Below are 22,718 nucleotides of genomic sequence, written 5' to 3' on the forward strand. Positions count from 1 at the left end.
CCCACAAAATGCATTGTGTCCAGTTTAATGATTAAGTCAAATGTAATTTTTATTGGAATTATTTTTTATAAATAAAAATTTTCTCCACAAATTTCATAAGAACTTTCAAAAACATGGAAAATGACAAAGAAAAGCAGTCATCCAACATGTCACTGATTTATTTAATTTGTGCTCCATTTCCTTCCACTATGTGTTTAAAATATGTTTCATGTATAATCATGTATTCTGTATTTAAAAAATCATTCAGCATGATATCCCTACCTCAAATGCTTTTAGGAATGGAGTGAGGTATGAGTGAAGTGGAGTATCAAATATATATTAAGAATTTTTCTGTTTTAGTAGTTGAATAATATGCAACAATTTATTAATAATTCTCTCATTGTTTGACATTTAAATTATTTCTATTCTTATTAATATATGTAATGGTGTGACTAATATCTTCATGCATATGCTTTTGTTCAAAATTAGGATAGATTCTAACAAATTGAGTTACCAGGTCAAGTAATATGAAAAACTTAATAGCTTATGATACACTTTGTCAGATTTCTTCCCTAAAGGCCAGTTAACACTGTTATCAGAAATATAAGAACACTGATTTAACTGCTTCCTGGACAGCACAGAGAATTAGCTTTATAAAAATGAGATTTATTTGTGCTAGTTTATTAGGTAAAAAAGCATAACTCATTGTTTTAACTTTAGTTCATTTGTTTATCAGTGAAGCTGACTATTTTCTGAGATTATTTACTACCTTTATTTTCTCATTTGTTAATAGTCTCCCTTTCTTGTGATTTGGCAGTCCCTGAAAAGATGGGGACAGATGGGACCAGTAGCTTTGTGCTTTCAACTGTGTGACTTTTGCAGACTAATTTAGATGGAAGAGACTTGTGAACTACTACAAGTTGTTTCTTGAGGCAGTAGATTTTTCTGCGAGCACATAGGGAGCTTGGGTCAAAAACCATAAATTGCAATGACACAGGATGGCATCTGAGAGATAAGAACTTGAAATCTTTGTGACTTAAATACTTTTAACCTCATTTTATACATGTTTTGTAATTTTCCATGGTTTATCAAGGTTTTAGTGTATGTGTCAGTAGAATTTCTTTCTCCTTTGACAGAATCATTCATACTTGTTTACTAAAAGTTTATCTCTCTTGGAGAATGATTGCACAAAATGGATGTTGACAGAGATGCTAAAAGTGATCTTGGATGAACACGACCTGACATTGGATCATTGCTTGACATGTCAGTTCAGCTCACTGAAGCAGGGGCTATTACAGATAAAATAGGGACCTTCTACATCAGATAAGAAATATTTTGTGACACCTCTTAAGTTTTTTCTTTCTTGATCACATCTGTATCTCAGGCTCCTAGAACAGTACTTGGCATGTAATATGCTCTTGATAAATATGTCTTGAATTGAGTGAATCAAGATAAGCTTCCATTATTTTTATCCCTGATTCTCAAGAACTCTCCTATCCTTTGCTTTACTACTATATTTTGATCATGTGCTCTTATCAGGATATAATATTCTGATATAGTAATAATAGTTGAAGTTCTATGATTAGAACTGCCAGGCAGCATCCTAAGGATATTTCATGCATTTTGTAATTTAATCCTCACAGTTTCCTCTATGATGTAGGTACAATTATGATCCCTAAATGTCTAAGCTATATGAGAGTAAGAATTTGATCTTGCTTATTCACTGCTTTATCTACAAGCGTAGAATATTGTGTGGGACATAGTAGACATGTAATAAATATTCATAGAATGAATACATCAATTTATTTTTCATTGATGAAGAAACTGATGCTTATTATTCATCAGCCAAATCCAGACCTTTTTGAGGCAGAACACAAGATCTTTCAAAATTTGTCAAGAAGCTCTAAGCCCAGCCCTAACCTTGCTATAGCGAATGTACAACTTTGGGTACATTTTCAACCTGATGTTCATCTTAAGCTAAGGATAAAATCTGTCAGAAGTTTTGGCTTAAGTCGGAAAATGTTTACTGTTTATAACCTCAATCATCTTTGATGGTACATGGCTTCAAATATATTAAAAGCTCCTTCAATCTGCTGCATATATCATTGTTGGATTTAGATATGCAAAATGGACTTTGTGCTACATCTAGGAGTAGTAATGTTTTGCCTGGTATGCTAAAGGAGATTTGGATTTCTGAAACCAGAAGATTGTGTGGAGCTTGAGATGTGGCAAAACTGAAAAAGTTTGGGGGCGTTGTGAAGACCAAAAGACTTAGAACCAGGGGAATTTAATATTCTGTTAGAAGTTACTTTGATTTTTTGTAATTAAAATCCTTATGAGTCCCCACAGATATGTCTACTATATATGCAAATAACTTGTTAAATGGATTTTCTGAAAAACTGAGGAAAAGGGGGAGACTTACATTTAAGTTTTTATATGGAATATAAAAATAACCCATTACCCTAACTAATTGAGCACAAACAAAAGCTTGGAAAACAGAAAAAAACATTCAGGAAAATCCAGAAAATTTTAGCTATGGGAGGAGATTATCACTTCCATAGGGTGTGAAAGTTGGTTTAAACCAATTATTAAAGTAATAAAATGAGGCCTTTAGACAGAGTGTCTCTAATGCCTTGGCAGTCTATGTAGGCAAACTAAAACCTTAGCCAGTCAATGCACTCAAGTCTGAGAAAATGAAACCTCACATCAACTAGTCAGTTAACTAAGCTTTCCCAAATAAGGCAAAACCTCCTTAAGCTAAAGCCAATCAAATAATTTTCTTGCTTTGCTTCCATGTCTTCTCTATAAACACCTCTTTACTAGCTTCCAGCCATTTTTAGTTTAGTGCTGCCCCATTTTGAGGTACGCTCAATACAGACTTGAAAATATTAATGTACCTCAGTTAATCTTTCAACACAATCATATCTAGGTGTCCTGGGAAAGAGACAGTTCAGCCAGCATCTGGCTCACATTCTGGTTCATAGTCAATTTCCTTTCTTATTCATGTTCTTGGTGCTCAGATCCTTGGATTTCAACTTCTGATTCTTTAATCCCAAATTCCTTGGATGAGTCCCTGGCCTCTTACTTCTTTTTCCCTTCCCTGAGTCTCTGATTCTTTCCTATCTTTTCCTCCAACTTGAGATCTATTACCATATTTTGACATATAAAACTGTCAATTCTTTAGCTCTTGACTACTTATATATCTTCTTAATTCATCAGTTTATCTAATCAATTATTACATAAGTATATTGAGGATTTACTATATGTCAAAAAAAGTATAGGCAGACTTGATTTGAGGAATCTCGGACTATGAAGGTGGGAGACACTTGGAAACAGGAAAAGTATAATACAATTAATTTTGCAAAGGCTACCATAGATAGAATCTGGAAAAGCTTCACAAAAGTGGTGTCATTCATGATGGGTCTTAAAATACCAATGGGATGTTGTCTGAAAAAAACACAAGGGGAAGGGTATTTTAGATAGAGGCAAAGATACAGAAGCAGGGAAGCATATTGAATTAGAACAATGATAAATTTAGTGTGGTTGAAATGTAGGGGGAATGAGGTGGGAGATACATCTGTGGAAATAAGTTAGAATGAAATCATGATGTATCTTAATATGGTATGATGATGATGTTGGGACAAACACACTGGGAAAAAAGAGCCAAAGTCCATTTTAAGTATGGTTTTGTTTCTTAGATTTAATGCCAATGGGAAGGGTTAAGCACAGTGCATAGGTCATTGGTGTCAGGTTGGTGGATTAGGAATCTATGCTACAGCGCTAGACCAGGTGTGGCAGTAACAGAACCTTGACTTTGTCAGGGCAGCATGGTGCCCAACTACTAATATTCTCCTTCCCAGGCTGCAGTGGACATGGTTTTGACCAATTATGTGTAAGCAAAAATCACTAAATCAGGATTCTGGGAACACTGCTTGAAAGGTACCCTGATAACAGAGTGTGTCTTCAGCCTCTTGCCCTTACCCTTCTTCCTGCCTGAAATGTGATTGGAATGTGTGTAGATGTGGCTACCATCTTGTAAAATGAACAGGAAAGCTACCCAGGAGGGATGGGGGAACAGGAAAGTTGAATGACTCAGGGTCTTTGATAATCCCTGATTGATCATTACTGTTTAACTTTCTCAACTCCAGATTTTATGTTACATGAGGAAAGCAAACCCTATCTTGTTGAATCCACTGTTGGCTGGATTTTCTGTTGCTTAAGTTTGAATAAATTTTAATTGGTACCTTGAATAATAGAGAATGATGACTTGGAATGAAGGAGTGATAATGTGGATGGGGGAAATTGAGAAAAATAAATCAAGAGTCATTTCTAAATAGCATTAGAAGTGATGGGTTTTATAGGGTGAAGTTGATTTGAGTAATAGTGTGCTAGATTGGGAGTTCAGGAGGGTGCCATTTGCCCTCCTGTAGCAGGAGGGTAATAGAAGATTGCTCTTCTATGATGATGACATATGACCTTCGCCAGGTCCAATCTATCTCTCCAGTTGTTTCAAATGGCTGCTTGTTCTGGCATTTGGCCAGACCCAGAGCTTTGTTGAGAAAATGCCTGGCCCTGTTCACAGGTACTTTTGTGGTTCACAAGGTACGAATTTTTTTCTGGAAGAAAATTTATGTCAGGCTGTTTATTTTTCACAAAAAGAATATTAAACCTGCCACTTTACTCTTTGATATCTAAAGTGAATGGATTTTTCTATTATCAATAATACATAATACCCACACTTTGGACATGTACCAAGGAGCTGAAACTTAATTGATTGTGATACAGAACCTGCCAAAAATGTGGTTGAAGCAATGAGGTATTTAAGAGAAGGAATCTATACAACACATTAACCATCCATTCCTCAAAGCACTCTAAAAGTTCTCTCTGGATGTCAAGTTAAATAAATAATTAGAAAAAAAAGTATGCTAGGGCTACATAAGCTTAGGTCCTATTAGCTTTTATCAAGAATTGATAAGGATCCACAAAAACAATAATATCCATGTTTTATTGAGCTCTGTGTTAAGCATTTGACATCACCATTTCACACAACAACACCTTCGGTTCAATATTATAATTTCCTATTATCAGATGAGAAAACTGAGGCTCAGGAGGTTAAATAATTTCCCCAAGGCCACATAGCTAGTCAATGAAGGAGGCAGTATACAAACGCAGGTCTGGGATTTGAGATCCTCTGTTTTTTAAAAAAATGATACCATACTGTGATCAATAATAGCTGTGCAAGATGTCCACTTTCTCATTCCCAGCCACTGTGAATATGTCTACATGATTAAATTCAGGACATCAAGAAGGGGAGATTATCTTGGATTTTTTGACGGGCCCAACCTAATGACATATTTCCTGGCTGTGGAGAGAGGGAAATATGACCATGGAAGAATGGTCAGAAAGATACAACTTTGTTGGCTTTGAAGATGGGGGAAGAGATACAGGAGTCAATGTTGGAAGCCTCTAAAAGTCACAAAGCCAAGGAAAGGGACTCCTTTAGAGTCTCCAAAATACACATATTTCTGCTGACACCTGATTTTAGCCCCATGAGACCCACATCAAACTTCTAACCTCTGCAACAGAAAGATGATAAATTTGTGTTGTTGTAAGCCACGAAGTTTGTGCAGATTGTTATGACAGGAATAAAAAACTAATACGTGTGCCAACTCTCTAACATGTTTGCTAAATTCTTCCTGACTTTTACTTCTGGAAAAAGTATGTGTTCACTCAAATTAGCATGAAATGTATTCAAAGCTCAATGATGTTTTTCTTTTTGCCTTAGCTGACCGGAATGCCAGAGCCAATTTTAGACTTCAACTGTAATTATGTTACAGGTAAGAATATTTTTTTCTGTCTTCTATATGGTTTCTGATCTCTTCTTATATTTTTATTTTTGCATTTTCATGTGTATATTCATACATGTACTTTTATATCAAGATGTTGCAGAGAGAAAGAACAAGAAAGAAAGAGAGAGAGAAATAGAGAGAATAAATGGGAATAAGACAGAGTGGAGTTAGGACAGGGAGAGAGAGAGAAAAGAAAACCAGTCAAGTTGTTTTATGAAAGTGGAGAGATGATTTTTATACTGAGATGTCTCAGTGGTATCAAGGGACATATTTGAATGATTGCTTTTAAAACTTAAGATCATCCTAAAGTTTTGTCCAACTTTATAAATGCTTTGTAAATGGGTATTCTGGGAAGAGGTGTTACCTTGCCATTGCTGTTTTTTGCTTATATGTACCTATCGGACCTATGTCTTTCCGGTCATATGCAAATATCCATTTTAGAGATGCAGCCCCACCCTTTTTTGAGGGCATTTACATACAATTACACCTGGACTGTGGTATTGTAATGACACTGCTTTCAATTTTAGTGGGGAGGCTGATGAAAACATAAGAAAGCTGAATGCATTTAAGACAAAGATTTCTAATACAAATGAGATTTGGTTTGTACCTTGCTGGGTATACAAAAGGTAGGCTGACCACATTGTCAGAAGGGAGCCACATCATTAATCAGAATCCTGTTCTTGCAGGACGGAAAGTGAATTAGGGAGTCATGATTTCAGAAAAAGAAAAATAGCCTTCTGCCACCTCCATTGCAATATTTGTGTAACTAAGCAACAAAATTCTCCTATTTAGCAAAGCCCTAATGATGCTGACAGTACAGTCTTGGAATAATGCTTAATACAACTTCATTATCCCCACCACTCTAGCTCTATTGCATATGCAGTGCCTGATTAGGGAGAACGAGAAGCAGAGTGAATGCTGTTTGGTGCACCTGCATCTAAAAAGACCAAATAAAGTATTGATTTGGATGAATCTAATGACGGTCATTTAGCGTGTTTATGTACTCAGAGCATTCATTTGAGCTGACAAAGAATGCCGTACAACCCACTGTTAAATGTATCCTAGAATTGTAAAGCCTTAATGATTCTGTCATGCTAGGTCACATAGACACAAAAATGGTGACATTGGCTGTTACCAACTCTACTGACACCTGGTTATAGTCTATCTCGAAGGAAGATTTTGAGGAAAACTGAAGATTGAAATCACCTGACGGTTTTTCGTATGTCTTTTGAAACTTGAAAAACCTCCTTTCTGCGTTAAGGTTTCTGTTATTTCTGCAGAAAATCTAATTTTAAGACTCCAGGAAGATTGTTTCTTATTTTCTGCTTTTCATGCAGAGAAGTTGCTTCAAAGGATACCAATACCTTTGCAGAAATTCTCTTCTTGTATTTTCTCCCCCCTCTCTTTTGACCCTGACTTTTCTTCCAAGTATGCGGTTTCCAAGGGTTATCATCATGGAACAGATGTTAAAGAAAGATGCTGAAAATAAAATCCATGACTGTCTTGGTTCAGAATGTTTTCAAATGTTATTATGGCCTCTAATAAGTGACATTTATGCCATAGCATTTTAAATTCACAAAGCAGTTTAGAGGTATCCTCCCAATTTTTTCAAACGATCTCACCATCCTTTTTATTGACCTTTCTCTGTTATCGGATGCATCTTTATAGTGCCTGAACATAGAGACATAAAGGGGAAATATTTAATGTTTCCTTCTGCCATTTCTGTGGTGACATGCAACACTTAGAGCACATGACCCTAGACGATTTTATTTCTCTTAGAATTAAAATAAAAATAAAAAGGATAAAAAACGAGCACACACATAACTTCTTTAGAAGTGAGGGGTAGACTAAGTGGAAATAATCTTCTAACTTAGGCTAGCAGTGAGACGTCAAATCCTCTTCTGATTCTTTACTGGTAAAGAGACACACATTAAATCAGGCCATTCAGATCCAACATGACTGTTTATATATCCTCAACTAGCTTGACAAAAAGTTAATGTGGTCAGCTATTTTTATTTTTGCTTATATTACTTTGGCAAAACTTTTCACTTTGAATACTATTATGGTGTTCCGGGGGGGGGGGGGAAGAAACCTCTTAGCAAATTGTTTACTTATAACAATAATAAATTACATAAAAATGCATCTTGACCTATAGATTTGGCAAACTGTTCTCAACCCCACCTCCTTCCTTTTTATTTTTAAAATGTGTATTTATTTTGATAGGGTGCACATGTGGGTGTGCGCATGAGCAGGGGAGGGCCAAGAAAGAGGGAGAGAGAGAATTCCAAGCAGGCTCCAGGCTTAGGACAGACATGCGGGGGTTCAATCCTATAATTGTGAGATCTTGACCTGAGTCAAGAGCGGACCTTAACCAAATGCATCACCCTGACACCCCAACCTCACCCCTTTCCTGAGTCAAGTATGTTATTTCAATGGTCTACTTGCATTTAGAAGTTAGGAAATCTTCATATCAACTTGTTCTAGTGGCATTATGGCTTATAGAAAGGAGAGAAGGCAGACTTTTTTTTTTTTTTTCATAACGTATGCCTGATATTGGGCTAGGTGTATTTAGTACATTCTCTCAATTACTTTCCACTTATAAAAAAGTGTCATTTGCTTCATTTTACAAATGAGAATATTGAGGGTCAAAGGAATATTGTAATTGGTTCTAGGTCACCCAACTAAATAAGCGACAGGGCATGGATTGAAACTCAGACTTTTCTGACTTGAAAACATTTTTTTACATTGCCTGCATTTTGAAAATTCGTGCTTGGATCTGAGCTTCAGACATGTAGACAGATCTGAATCATTTTGAATATGTCTCCTTTTTATGAAAGCAGAGAGGGTTAATTTAATTACTAGTTTCTCTTTTAAACTGTGCTCAACTATAATTTAAATGTATATATTATTATGCAATTACATGAAAATGAACCCACAAGGGTAACTCCTTTTGATGCTTTCCAAAGGAGATAATTCTACCTATTTGTCCAGTATGATGTTATAACTTAAACCTCATAGAATTTGAAGAGTGTTTTCATTGAGTTGTTAATTTTGAAGAGCTTTATATATATGCTTGAGGATTTTTTTGTGTGTAATTTCTTTTTGTAATTATGGTATAACAATGTGTGAACTAATACATGTATATTTAACAAAAAATTACAACTTAAAAAACTTCACCTTTTTTAAAATCATGAATTATCATGATGAAGTAAATTCTCTAAATATGTGCACAACAGAGCTACAGTTATTCAGTTGCTAATAGGTCACAATCTTTCTAACCGTAATTTGAATAGATGTATATAAAACAAGTCATTTTGCCACCTAGTTAGTTTTTAGCAGATGTAAACATTCTTAATATGACACTCCAGCACCGTTACTTACATTTGTAATCTTGAAACTGTGGTTGTATATATTTAAAAGCTTTCCCAGCTGAGTAACTGATGACATTCACTTCTTATTATGAACTGGTAAATCAATCGTTGGAAGAAAAAATGAGAAGCACGTATACATACAGAGAGACAGATACATCTAGCCTCTACAGGAGACTTTACTGTGATTTATTGGTCCTTTAACGTCTCCTCAGGCTTTTTTCTCCTTTTAGGTATATTCCTGGAGATCCATTAAGACTTTTTGGAGAATGTATTAATTTTTCAAGCCAGCAGGATATCATTTAGTCAATAAATAGGTTTATAGCATCAGTTGCATTCAGGGCTAAGAGACCTTTTATTTTCTAAGGCTTCATATGTTGGATTCCAGCATCTGTGTGTTGTGTCCATGTATGTTACGCAGTGGTGGTGGGAACCGTTGTAGTAGTAATCTGGCATACTGTATTTTCATTCAACTGGGATTTCTAAAGGCATATAAGGATTATATTCATTTTTTTCTCTCCTAACACCCCATCAATCGGTACTCACCTGGCATCTTTATTAATTCTCTACAACTATCTAGCATTCATTTTGGCCAATATGTTGTAGCTCATGGGTATTGGATTTAGCACATTGAACACCTGATGTTCATTCTTTAGGAAATGACCTTTGGTCTAATTTAATGAGGATCAAATTTGAGTCATGTGTAGTAAATAGAGCTTTCCTCATGATGACATGATTTACTAGAATGCCTAAGTAGCAAGTTCTTTCTAGGATGGTGCCTCTTATTGGTATAAATCCAATGTTGGTATTATTAGAAAATTTCAGAAGATGGCTTAAAGTTTTGAAGTGTTTTGGGTAGGGCTTTATTTTGGCTACTGACAAATAAAATGAATTTCTTTTAGCTTAATGCTATATTTTCACATAATGTGTCATTAATGTTTAATGCTTGCAAGATATCATTTGTGCTAAGTCCCAGGGATTTAGTTATTAAAATTATTAACGTATGGAGCCATCCACAAAATTTTGCATTTTGTGTCTACTTAAAACCATGATTTTGAAATCAGTTGTATCAGTAGATAGTTATTATTTATTAAGCACCTTTTAATATGTGTAAAATACATAGTACATGAAAAATTAGATAAACTCAAAACATTTATTCTCTTAAAAAAATTGGGAAACTATTATGAAAGACAACAAACTAATTTGCTTAAATTGCCTTTTCCATAGTGAGACTGACTATAATATATGCACTTGTAAAATGCAAAAACCATGGCAAGCATTTAGAAAACTGTACAAATCAAAAATTATCTGAAATAGAAGTAGCCATGACAAAACATAACTTCTGCTTTGGTGAGTTTAAGATGATCTGAATTGGTTTCTAGTTGTGACACAGAAAAAAAAAAAGAAGTTAAGGTTGGGGAAGCACTTCCCTGGGGTCATCCAAAGTTGTATTGCTATGGGTTCAGGAAACTCAAAATCCCTCAAAAATCATGGGCCAGCTCCTGGGAATGAGCAACAACTATCCAAAGCAACTATTGGGAACTTTCAGCCTGAAGCGTGATACTCAAAATGCCAGCCATCCAGAAGATAAGGAGCTTGTCTCAGAATGTAAATCAATACATGGTTCCCTTCATTGAGAAAATCTTAGTATAAAAAATATATATATTAGCTGAACTGCTGCTCCGTGACACAGCTTTGATGCAAGTTCCTTATCTTGTCAGATAGACTTGCCAGAGAGACTGGCAGCTAGTCCATGAACCACATTTTGAGTAGCACTGGCCTAGAGCAGAGCTTTTCATTCTAGGCACTATCGACATGTAGGACTAGCTTGTCCAAACTACTTGATTGTGTGGGCTGTCCTGTATTGGATGCATGTAGGACATCACTAGTTGCCCCCGGCACCTGCCTCAGTTAGTTGTGATGATCAAAATGTTTCCTAAGATAGCCAATATTCCATTAGTGGGGGTGGGGGTGGGAGTGGGGACAAAATTGCCCCAGTTGTGATCTACTGGCCTAGAGGATTTATTTCTTAACTTCTAAGTGATGTCTCTATTGGTACCATTCATAGCATCTGAATGCCAATCTATGGATAAAGTACAAAGTACAAGAGGGGTGCCTGGGTGGCTCAGTTGGTTAAGGATCTGACTTCAGCTTAGGTCATGAGCTCATGGTTCATGGGTTCAAGCCCCACACGAGGCTCTGTGCTGACAGCTCGGAGCCTGGAGCCTGCTTCAGATTCTGTCTTCCTGTCTCTATGCCCTTTCCCTGCTTGTGTTCTGTCTCTCTTTGTCTCTGTCTCTCTCTCAAAAATAAATAAACATAAAAAAAAAGTACACGAATTTATTTAGGACTTACTACTTCAGTTTTCCATTAAACAATTACTTTGTGACATAACATAGTATACTTAGTGTGTTTAAAGTAATACACAAGGGGTGCCTGGATGGCTCAGTCGGTTGAGCGTCCAACTTCAGCTCAGGTCATGATTTCGCTGTCTGTGAGTTCAAGCCCCGTGTCAGGCTCTGTGCTGACAGCTGACAGCTGGGAGCCTGGAGCCTGTTTCAGATTCTGTGTCTCCCTCTCTCTCTGACCCTCCCCCATTCATGCTCTGTCTCTGTCTCTCTCTGTCAAAAATAAACATCAAAAAAATTTAAAAAAATAAAAAAATAAATAAAGTAATACACAAGGTTATAAAGAGTTCATCATATTTTTTTTCTACAGAGGTATTCAAGGCCTAACACCAGGAACACAGCCTGATCTATCTCTGGAAATGGTTTTAACTGACACAAACAGGATCAGTTAGTTATCTTTACCATTATAAAAAGTAGAAAATAAATTAAGCCCTGGTATTTAAACAGAACTGTTAATTAAAAATGTCTTTTTATAATGAAATTAACTATGTACTGAAATGTTAGAAAATATGTTCCTGACCAACTGTTCTCTGAATGCAAAGCCATATGTTTGCTTTCTTCTGGTTATTTATAAATAATAGGAGTAATAACAATAGCAATACAATAACACGACTTCCTTACATTTGGAGAGTACATTGTACGTCTCAAAATGCATCCACAGACCTTATTTCTTACATCCTCGGGTCAGTATCTCTGTCTGTTATAACAAAATCTGCAGTCTTCGTTCTGGCCTTTCTTATTCTAACAGAAACAAGATAGAGATCACAGGAGCATAGCACACTGGTTTTTCTACACACACACACACACACACACACACACACACACACACTGAGTGATGTCGCTTTTCTCACTATCTTCATAAAGAACAATGCCCATATAAGTTTTTCTGAATTCTGCCTGATAAAAGAGCCAGTCTGAATCATACTAGAGCCTAAAAAATTTTAAAAAAAGTTTGTTTTCAAATAGTGGGTTTACAAGGTTTTCTTTGGTTGTTGTGTTTTTGTTTTTGTTTTGTTTTTTTGTTTTTGTTATTTGTTTTGGTTAAAGTAGTTAGACATTGTGTGTAAGCTGGAAACCAGAAGGTTTTAATGGATCTTACTGACTCGTTATATAGGATTTGATTTATTTCTCCCCTCTTGTTGGGGCAAATGTCAGACTTGGAGTTGTCAGGTTTAGTAGTGGTGAAAAAAAGGAATATTCTGGAGAATCAGAAATATCAGTGGCATACCTCACTGTTCTAGGTCCTTCAAATGCAGAAAAGTTTATATTTGAATCACAGACGGTTATCATGTTAAAACGCAAGATTTAGAAACTTTTGTAACATATTTTAAGATAGCATGGCTCGTATACTCACTAATTACTATCAAAAGGCCTTCCCGTTCCTTCTCGCCATCTACCTTACTTCTTTCCTGATACTGAATTTCAAATAAGTAATTTAAAAAGACCTATGTATTGATTGAAGGGTTCTGTCTGTAAAGCACTGAACTATAACCAAATTAATTGACTGCAGGGCTCCACTGGCTAAGCAATTTTCAGAAAAAGTTGATTCTGTCCTAACTGGAGTTTTGCAGTTTTGTATCCTCTCCACTTCGCTCATCCTATTTTCCAATTGAACACCTTTCCTTTTATTCCTTCTTTGGTAAATTAAAACAGTTATTAGATTAGAAACAGTGGTTGAAAAGAAATTCAGAATATAGCCATTCAAAAGACCAGCATAAAATAGTGATGAGTATCTGAATCAGCAAGTATTTCAGGCATTTTAAACTTTACAGAGCTGCACACTGCTTGACATTTGTTGGGGTCATTCTCTTTAATATAGCAGAGTCTATTTTGTTCCAGAACCTTCTCACTGCCACATGGCTGGGAGCAGACTGCTTGTTGTAAGGTGGATCAGGCACCGTGATGGTGATTAACACTTCCCTTCATGGGGATTCCTCCAAGCTACCCGTGCTACCCCCTTGAGAAGCAAAAAGTCAACAGTATCCTGCGTGAGCTCTGAAGGGCTGCAGACTCCAAAACAAGATGTAACTGATGGAGAATGGGTTCTTACACAATTGGAAACAGACTCCTCAATTCCAACCTTTCTCTATTTTCTGTCTGTTTAAAAACAAATGTCGGGAGGATGTGGAGAAACAGGAACCCTCTTGCACTGTTGGTGGGAATGCAAATTGGTGCAGCCACTCTGGAAAACAGTGTGGAGGTTCCTCAGAAAATTAAAAATAGACCTACCCTATGACCCAGCAATAGCACTGCTAGGAATTTATCCAAGGGATACATTAGTACTGATGCATAGGGGCACTTGTACCCCAATGTTTATAGCAGTACTCTCAACAATAGCCAAATTATGGAAAGAGCCTAAATGTCCATCAACTGATGAATGGATAAAGAAATTGTGGTTTATATACACAATGGAATACTACGTGGCAATGAGAAAGAATGAAATATGGCCTTTTGTAGCAACGTGGGTGGAACTGGAGAGTGTGATGCTAAGTGAAATAAGCCATACAGAGAAAGACAGATACCATATGTTTTCACTCTTATGTGGATCCTGAGAAACTTAACAGAAACCCATGGGGGAGGGGAAGGAAAAAAAAAGAGATTAGAGTGGGAGAGAGCCAAAGCATAAGAGACTCTTAAAGACTGAGAACAAACTGAGGATTGATGGGGGGTGGGAGGGAGGGCAGGGTGGGTGATGGGTATTGAGGAGGGCACCTTTTGGGATGAGCACTGGGTGTTGTATGGAAACCAATTTGACAATAAATTTCATATCTTGAAAAAAAAAAAAATAAATAAATAAAAACAAACAAATGGTGCAGTGGAGTGAATTATGATACAAAACAGTATTGGTGTTCAAGAGGCTGGTGCTCATCTGCTTGTGTAATTAACTTTCTGCTTTTTCTTTAATGAGTATCTTATAACAATCAATATAAAAAAATTCCAGGCCTTTTGGAAAATAACGCAAAATATATTTTTTTACCCACTTAAAAATTTTTTAACACTTATCTTTATTTTTTTTAACATTTATTTTTATTTATTTTTGAGAGAGGGAGGGAGAGACAGAGCGCGAGTAGGGAAGGGGCACAGAGAGAGGGGGACAGAGCACCTGAAGCAGGCTCCAGGCCCTGGTGCAGGGCTCGAACTCATGAGTCGTGAGATCATGACTTGAGTCAAAGTCAGACACTTAACCGACTGAGTCACCCGGGTTCCCCATATTTTACCCATTTTTAAAATGCAGTTTTGGATTTCAAATTCACATTTTTTTGTATGTTGACTAAAACCGCAGACATTAACTTGTGTTATCACTTATGTCCAAGTGAGACTATTTATTGAAGGAAGGAGGAAGGAAAGGAACTAATATATGTTCAGAGACGACTGTAAACAATGCATGGTCCAAATGCATTATATTGCTTATTTTCTTCAAATGTTATAGTGGGCAGGCAGAGTTCCTATTGTTAGCTATCCATTTTTAAGCCTCCCTCTGAAATATTAAGTCCTTCTCTACTCTCTCAGGTAGGTGTTATGATCATTATGATTCTCATTTTGTAGATAAGGCTAAAATCAGTGAAGTTCCTTGCCCAAGAGCTAATAGTTAAGTAATAAAATCTGAATCAGCAAACAGGTGTTCGTGTGTGTGTGTATGTATTCGCGCGTGTGCATGCACAGGTATCAAAATCCCTAGTTTATCTTAAACCATTCTGTTTCCCTCTATTCCTTTAATTAGACAAAATGTTATTAGCAGCTCTTAAATGCCTGACCCTGCGCTAAGTGCTGAGGGAAGCATGTGGAAGCCCTTGACCTACTGGGACTTAGAGTCTTAGTAAAGAGATCAAATTTACACAGCAGCTAGTGATGTGACAAAAGACAGCTTTTATTTTTAACCACTTGGTCTCACACGTGGCTCTAAAAGGTAGTTATCTCACCAAATATACGATTTTACTTATATCTAAATATGGAGTCTAAAAAGCAAAACAAATGAACAAGGGAAACAAAACAGAGATAAAATTGTAGAGACAAAGAACAAACTGATGGTTGCCAGAGGGGGCAGAGGAGGGGGGATGTACTAAATAGGTGAAAGGGTTAAGAGGTATACTCTTCCAACTGTAAAATAAATAAGTCATGGGGATGTAATATACAGCATGGGGAATATAGTCGATCATATTGTTAAAACTTTGCATCATGAAGATGGTAACCAGACTTACCATGGTGATCATTTTGTAATGCATATAAATATTGAATCACTAGGTCTTACACCTGAAGCATAATATTATACATCAATTATATGTCAATAAAATTACCTTATAATTTAGGAATATTGTATCATGCACGTAAAGCTGTGAGAGAAAGCCAAGCAGGGCTTCTTTCTCTGAGGGGCTGAGTGAAGGGATAGTGAAAGCTCACTAACTTCATGAAAATAAAACAACTGAGACAGAAAAAGGAAGATGGCAGGAGGAAGATGAAAAATATGGGCAAAGAGTATGATTTAACAACACATGGTTTTTGTCCCTGTTTGTTTTCTGGAATAGCTCTCTGCATTCAGACTTGAGTCTAACTAGAAAGATCTGCAGTTTAAAAAGCCAACACTATTGCATTAGTAAAGGTGAGAGACGATGACGGGTTTAACCAAGACAATGACAGTGGGGTTGGAGATTAGGGATGGATTTGAGATCCATTTAAGAGAACCATATATAGGCCTTGGTGACTGATTATAAAGACTTGGTTTAGGCAGAATCCCTGGTTTTTGGCTTGAGGCCATTATGATTTGGTGAGCCTGTGGTGAGCATCTTGCTTTCCTATAAAAAGGAGATGTGATGGTTAATTTTATATGTCAACTTGGGTAGGTCACGGTGCCCAGATATGTGGTTAAATATTATTCTGGATGTTTCGGTGAGGGTGTCTTTTGGAAAAGATTAGCATTTATATTGGTGGAATTTGAGGGGCACCTGGGTCAGTTGGTTGAGCATCTGACTTTGGCTCAGGTCATGATCTCACGGTTTGTGAATTTGAGTCCCACATCAGGCTCTCTACTTTCAGCAGAGCCCACTTTGGATCATCTGTCACCCTCTCTCTCTGCCCCTCCCATGCTCATGCTCTGTCTCTCTCTCAATAATAAATAAATGCTAAAAAAATTTAAATAAAAAAATGAATAAACATTAAATAAAGACAGAAAGAAACAAACAAACAAACAAATAAATAGGTGGAATTTGAGTACAGCAGAATGTCCTCTGTAATGTGGGTGAGTGGGCCTCATCCAATCAGTTGAAGGCCTAAATAGAATGAAAGACTGATTTGCCCCAGCAAGAGGGAATTCTGCCAGTAGAAAACCTTCAGGCTTGAGTTGCAACATCACCTCTTTCCAGTGTCTCCAGCCTGCCACCCTTCCCTGTAGATTTTAAAGTCAGCCTCCATCATTGTGTGAGCCAATTCCTTAAAATGAAATTTCTCTCTCTTTCTATGTATACAACTTATTGGTTCTGTTTTCCTGGAGAACTATGAATAACACAGGAGATAGAAATATTAAATTTCTTACAGAGTTGCCTAAGGGAAAAAGAGCCGTGGCTGAAATGCACATATATCATAAGTTAATAAATATTCAAATATAAATTCTTATAAAGACAAGTAAACATTATACACCACCCAAGACACAGGTGTACTGCATTCTCTAAGGATCCCAACATACCAGTCCATCAGGGAGTATAAAGTTACTTTATAGACAGAGAAATTGAGCCAGAGGTTATATGGTGTGCTCCAGGTCTGGGATTCATACTGGGATTCATACTCAGGTATGTTCACCTTTAAAATCTGTGTTCTTGACCTTCTACCTCAGTAGCTTCTCTTTAAAAGTTTTGCTGTTTACAGTTTTTCAATAAAGAATAGTTTTGGTGATGCTTATGTAATGCATACAGGTTTCCAAGCACTATTCTAAAAGTTGTATACATTGCAACTCATTTAATCCATACAATGATCCTGTATTATAGGTGCAACAGACACAGAAATTATGTGAGATAAATGTTACATGGAAACTTGTGGGGTTATTTTATGAAGGCAGGATGGAGAAAAGGAACTCTTATTTCTTCAGAGACTACCAGAAGCTTGCTCTTTCCACTAAGCTTTTTTAAGAAGAAAAATGGTATTCAAGATGTATAGTTGGAAAGAATGGAAAAACAATAATCTGACATCAAAACTATTTAGCTTTTGAAAACAGCTTATAATATATCTGTTCATGACTTATATTGTTATAGTTTACTGAAATATGTTTTTTCTTACTGTACAAATAATGCATATCCAACTACTGCTAAGAGTCTGCCTCATATACTAATAACACACCCACCCAAGCACTCACACATCCACCCCTACACTCCTACATAGACATGTTCATGAAAAAAATACTGACTGCTAAACTGAACGGTCACTCTTAGTCCTCAGCTTCTCTTGAAACACTCTCTTCCCCTGTCTTCCAAGACATCACACACTCTCATTTTCCTATGGCTTCCCTGATTGCTCCTGCTTCTTTACTTCCTCCTTACCAACGTGACCTCTAAACTTAGGACCGTGTTCAAAGGTTCAGTCTTGGGCTCTTTTCTTTTCTGCTCATTCTTCCACGAATGCATCCAGGCTAATGGCTGTAAATACCATTTTTATGTTGATATTACATAAATATATTGCTCAGAACCTCGTCCTTGAAGTCCAACTCCATATTTTATATTCAGCGCATCCACTTAGAAATCTAATAATCGTGCCAAAATTTGAACATTAATATGTTCTAAATAAACTTCCTTCCAAACCTGTTTCTCCTCAGGAAGTGGCAACACCACTGTTCCTGTTGTTCAGGTCAGATCCTTGGATTCACCTTTGAACCTCATCCTTTTCTTCTAGCGTACATCCAATTTTGCCTCTCTCATGTGTATTCAACCCAGAAATCAGAGGGAATCTTTTAAAAATGCAAGCCTACTGAGTCAGTGCCATGGCTTAGCTTGGGATCTCTAAAGAGCTCCTGATCTCATCGAGAGTAAAAGGAAGATTCTTTCCCAAGTGCTCCGGGGCTCTAAAGGATCTGAACATCTTTCTCCTCATTCATTCGGCTCCAGCCACAGTGGTCTCCATGCTGTTTATGGAACCTATTGGAAAACTCTCACCCAAGGCATTTGTGCATGCTGTTCCATCTGCCTACAAGGCTTTCTCGTAGACAGGGCTCACCCTCTCACAATCATACAACTGTTAGGTCATCTAAACATTTTTTCTGATCAACCATTTTAAAATTCAATTACGTTCTTTCTACCACATATGGTATGCCCTATTTTTCTTCTCTGACTTATTCTGCCCTACAGCACTTACTGAAATTTGACATACTTTTATTTTACATGTTTGTTTATTAATGAAGTTTCTTTTTCTATAGCTTGCAAGCTCAATGAGGGCAGATGGTTCAATCTGCTCTCTCCTCCCCCAACCCTATGTATCCTCTGTACCTATGAGTTGCCTGGCATATGATGGGAGCTTATTAAGCACTTGTTGAATATTCAATGATTGCTGAGTAAATATTTAACATAATTGAGATTGTACTATAAATATTGATTTTTGTCTTGCTTTTTCTTGCAGTATTAGTATGAGGAAATTAGATATTTCCTCATATCAGTAAATAGATTTTGGGAAAACTTAATTTCATTTTATAAAAATTGTCAATTGAATAACTTTAATCAATTAGTATAAATCAGATGGGTCCAATACTAATCCCACATTCCAAATTGAAAGCATTCTTTCCCTAGAAGCGAATTACAAAAGGAAATTTAAATAAAGACCCAACAAGTTTGACTCAGATTTTACAAGTCTAGAACCAAAGCAGAAGGGGAGAGTTGGATAATTTTAATTTATCAAGTTAAAATAGCTCAAAGTTTCTATATCCAGTCTAGAGGTGTTGTATTTTATTTTAATTTAATTTAATTTAATTTAATTTAATTTAATTTAATTTTATTTTATTTTATTTTATTTTTCATGTTTATGTATTTTGAGAGAGAGAGACAGCATGAGCAGGGGAGGGGCAGAGACAGAGGGAAAGAGAGAGAGAATCCCAAGCAGTTTCTGCACTGTCAGCACTGAACCCAATGCAGGGCTAGATCTTACAACCTGAGAGATGATTTGACATGAAATAAAGAGTGGGATGCTCAACCTCCTGAGCCACCCAGGCGCCCCTGTATTCTTATTTTTTGAGTGTCAAAATACCATTTCCCTGTAATGTATTTTAATTTCTTCTTTTCTCGTACATGTGGTGGTTTGCAACTTTGGTCTATTACAAATAAAACTAGTGAAAATCCTTATACTTATTTTTTTTTAACACATCTCTGATTCCCTCATGATAAAAGGACAGATGCAAATCAAAATATAAGAACATTTTTGAGACATTTGAGACAATCTTGTTAACATTTTGCCAAATTGCTTTCCAAAAACATCATTCTAATTTTCGCTCCCCAACAGAGAATTAGAGTGGTCCTTTCTCTCACACCCTGCCAACAATAGGAATCATCTTAGAAAAGCAATTATCACCAAATTTATGAGTTATAATGATGTATCTATTAAAGTAATTTACACTCTTTAATTGTAAGTGAAGTTTATGCTTTTCATATGTTTATTAGTCATTTGAAATTTTCTTTTGTGAATCACCAGCTTTTCCATTACTTCTTAGTCTTTGTCATTGTTTATTAAAATATGAAAGTTTCTTTCATAACAAGTATATTAGTGCTCTGCTGGTCACACGGGTGTAACCATTTCTTTTCTGGTCAATATTACTTACCTTTTTTTTTTGTCTTAAGTTATATAGATCAAATCTACCAATCTGTTCCTTTATGATTGATGATTTTCTTGTTTTTTTTTTCTAATTATTATTGTCTTGTTCATTTTTTTAACATTTAGTTCCATAGTTTGTCCTAATTTTATTTTGTCATTGTACAAGGGCATTGTATAAAATCATCACTGTCTCTAGGCTTTCTTAAAAAACTGCTTGGGACTCTCCTCTGTGGAGGGAATGCCTTTCCCTACTCTGGAGGCGGGGCAGCCATGGGCAGGGGCAGGGGGCTGCAGACAGCACAGGCATTTCAGAGAATAAACACATCAAAAACAAAGTTCACCTGCCTGGAATCTCTGAACTGTATCTTTTAGTCTGAGAAGGAGTGTGGCTTCACTTCTTTCTTCTACAGGCCCCTTTGCTGTGAGTTTCTTAAAGGAAGATCATGGGAAATCAGGCTAGTGAGAATAAAGATGGGTTTCTGAAAGCAGCTTTCTGCTAGATGTGCAATAGACATTTTTAGCCAGCTAAATGGCATTGTGTCATGTCTTTTTGAGTCACTTCCATTGCTCTTTGTCACCTTTCCCTTTTCAGCATTGGTTGTGTCCCCAAGCACTTGCATCCACTCTTGCTGGATCAGGGGAGTCAGAATCTCTGAGCCCTGGCAGGTCTGAGAATGAGAAGTCTCAGTACAGGTGGGAAGAGGTGCCAAGAAGGTGGGAAGGAGAAAAAATTGAAGGTGATCATCACCTCTTTTGACTGGGACAGAAGACCATGTATGCAGTCATGAAAACACCCAGCGTAAAACATAAAAGAAAGGAGTAATGGACATAAATAATAGAAGCCAATAGTCGAAGATAGAAAACATTGTATTCAACAGAATGCCATTCAGAAGAGCTGTGTATTTTTTCCACGGAAGAAACACCTTAAAAACCCACTTAGAGTGGAAGACAAGATCCCTAAGATATATTTATTAACAAAAAATGGTCCCTAAATTTCTCTGCAGAATAAAGAGCTGAAGAATTTTGAGAGTATTGGCCTTGAAGAAAGAAAAGTTAGATTGAGGCTTTCCAGAGGAATGTTACCTGCTTTGTGTTGTTCAGCAGAAGCTATAAAATTATGATATGCTCAGAGTTGGATGTTTGGAAACCAGTGAAGGATTTTTGACCAAAAGTTTAAAGGAAGCTTAAAGGTTGAGTAAGGAAATCAACAAAAGTGAAAAAAATAATAATGGCTAAAATCACATAAGGCTTATTATGTAGTGGGCTCTGTTCCAGGTCCTTTACATAAATTAACTAATTTATTCTCCAAATCCCCCTATAAGTGGGCATTATCACTCTTCCCATTTTGTAGATAAGCAACTTGAGGCAGAGTCAGGTTAAGTCATTTGCCAGGTTATTCAGCTGATAAATGGTAGAACCAGAAACAGAACCCACAACATTTGTTTTCAGAACTGCTTATTTAATTTAAAATAACATACGTCTGTGGGAAAAAAAGGAAGTTAGTCAAGGTTTACCAAACAACACAATAATTTTTTTAATTGACCTGACCACCTTTGAATTTTATTTTGAAAATTTCTATTGTCTCATTGTGGAGCCATATGAAAAACAATTCTATGTTCTTGAAAAAAATATATTCATAATAGATGTGACCAAAAGAGCAGCGTGATAATTTTTAAGTTTGATTATCATCTTCTTCCTTAGTGACCTTATGTCATCAAAGACCACCTGTAAGCTTGTGGCACCCCTATCTCCAGCTCCTGAACCCCAGACTCATATATTTTACTTAACATCTGCATCTGGAAATTTAATAGACATTTCAGGCTCTGTATGTCAAAACTAAATTTCCATCTTCCCCTGTAAAACTGCTCCATGCCAAGACTTCTCCAGTTTGGCTGATGGGACAGCAATCTTCCAGCACTGCAGGTCCCAACCTTGCAGTCATCCCTGGCTCTTTTTCCTCATAACCCACATCCTACCTATCAGAAAATCCTATTGTTCTATCTGTGTGGTAGGCACAAAATGGCCCTCAATGATTCCTTTCTTCTGGTATTCATGACATGGTATAATCTCTTCCATTTGAGTGTGGACTGGAGTTATTGACATGCTACTAATGAATCGAATATGCAGAAGTGATGGGATATTGCTTCTGAGGTTAGGTTACAAAAAAATTGTGGTTTCCATCTTTGGTGTCTTCTCATGTTCTCTTTTGGGCCATAGACTCCGGTGAAAGCCAGCTGCCATGTTGTGAAGCAGCTAGGATAGAGTTAATGTAACATCAGTGTATAGAGAAGCAACACCTAGAAATGATCTCTCAACTATTTTGTGAATGTACCAACATT

General features: G+C 36.6%; 2 protein-coding genes across 4 annotated transcripts in view; one reads left to right on the forward strand and one right to left on the reverse strand.

Annotated features, from left to right (window-relative positions):
* Positions 1–22,718, reverse strand: part of GALNTL6 (polypeptide N-acetylgalactosaminyltransferase like 6) — a 1,200,276-nt gene that overhangs the window by 299,716 nt on the left and 877,842 nt on the right. The window lies entirely within an intron of this gene.
* LOC131506859 (polyadenylate-binding protein-interacting protein 1-like) overlaps positions 1–22,718 on the forward strand; it is an 85,322-nt gene that overhangs the window by 61,963 nt on the left and 641 nt on the right. The window contains exon 2 of the mRNA XM_058720900.1: positions 5,765–5,816. Coding sequence (XP_058576883.1) covers positions 5,774–5,816 — 43 coding nt within the window. The 5' untranslated portion in view covers positions 5,765–5,773. The remainder of the gene's footprint in view (positions 1–5,764; positions 5,817–22,718) is intronic.

This window comes from Neofelis nebulosa, chromosome 3 (genome assembly GCF_028018385.1).
Source record: "Neofelis nebulosa isolate mNeoNeb1 chromosome 3, mNeoNeb1.pri, whole genome shotgun sequence".
Taxonomy (NCBI): domain Eukaryota; kingdom Metazoa; phylum Chordata; class Mammalia; order Carnivora; family Felidae; genus Neofelis; species Neofelis nebulosa.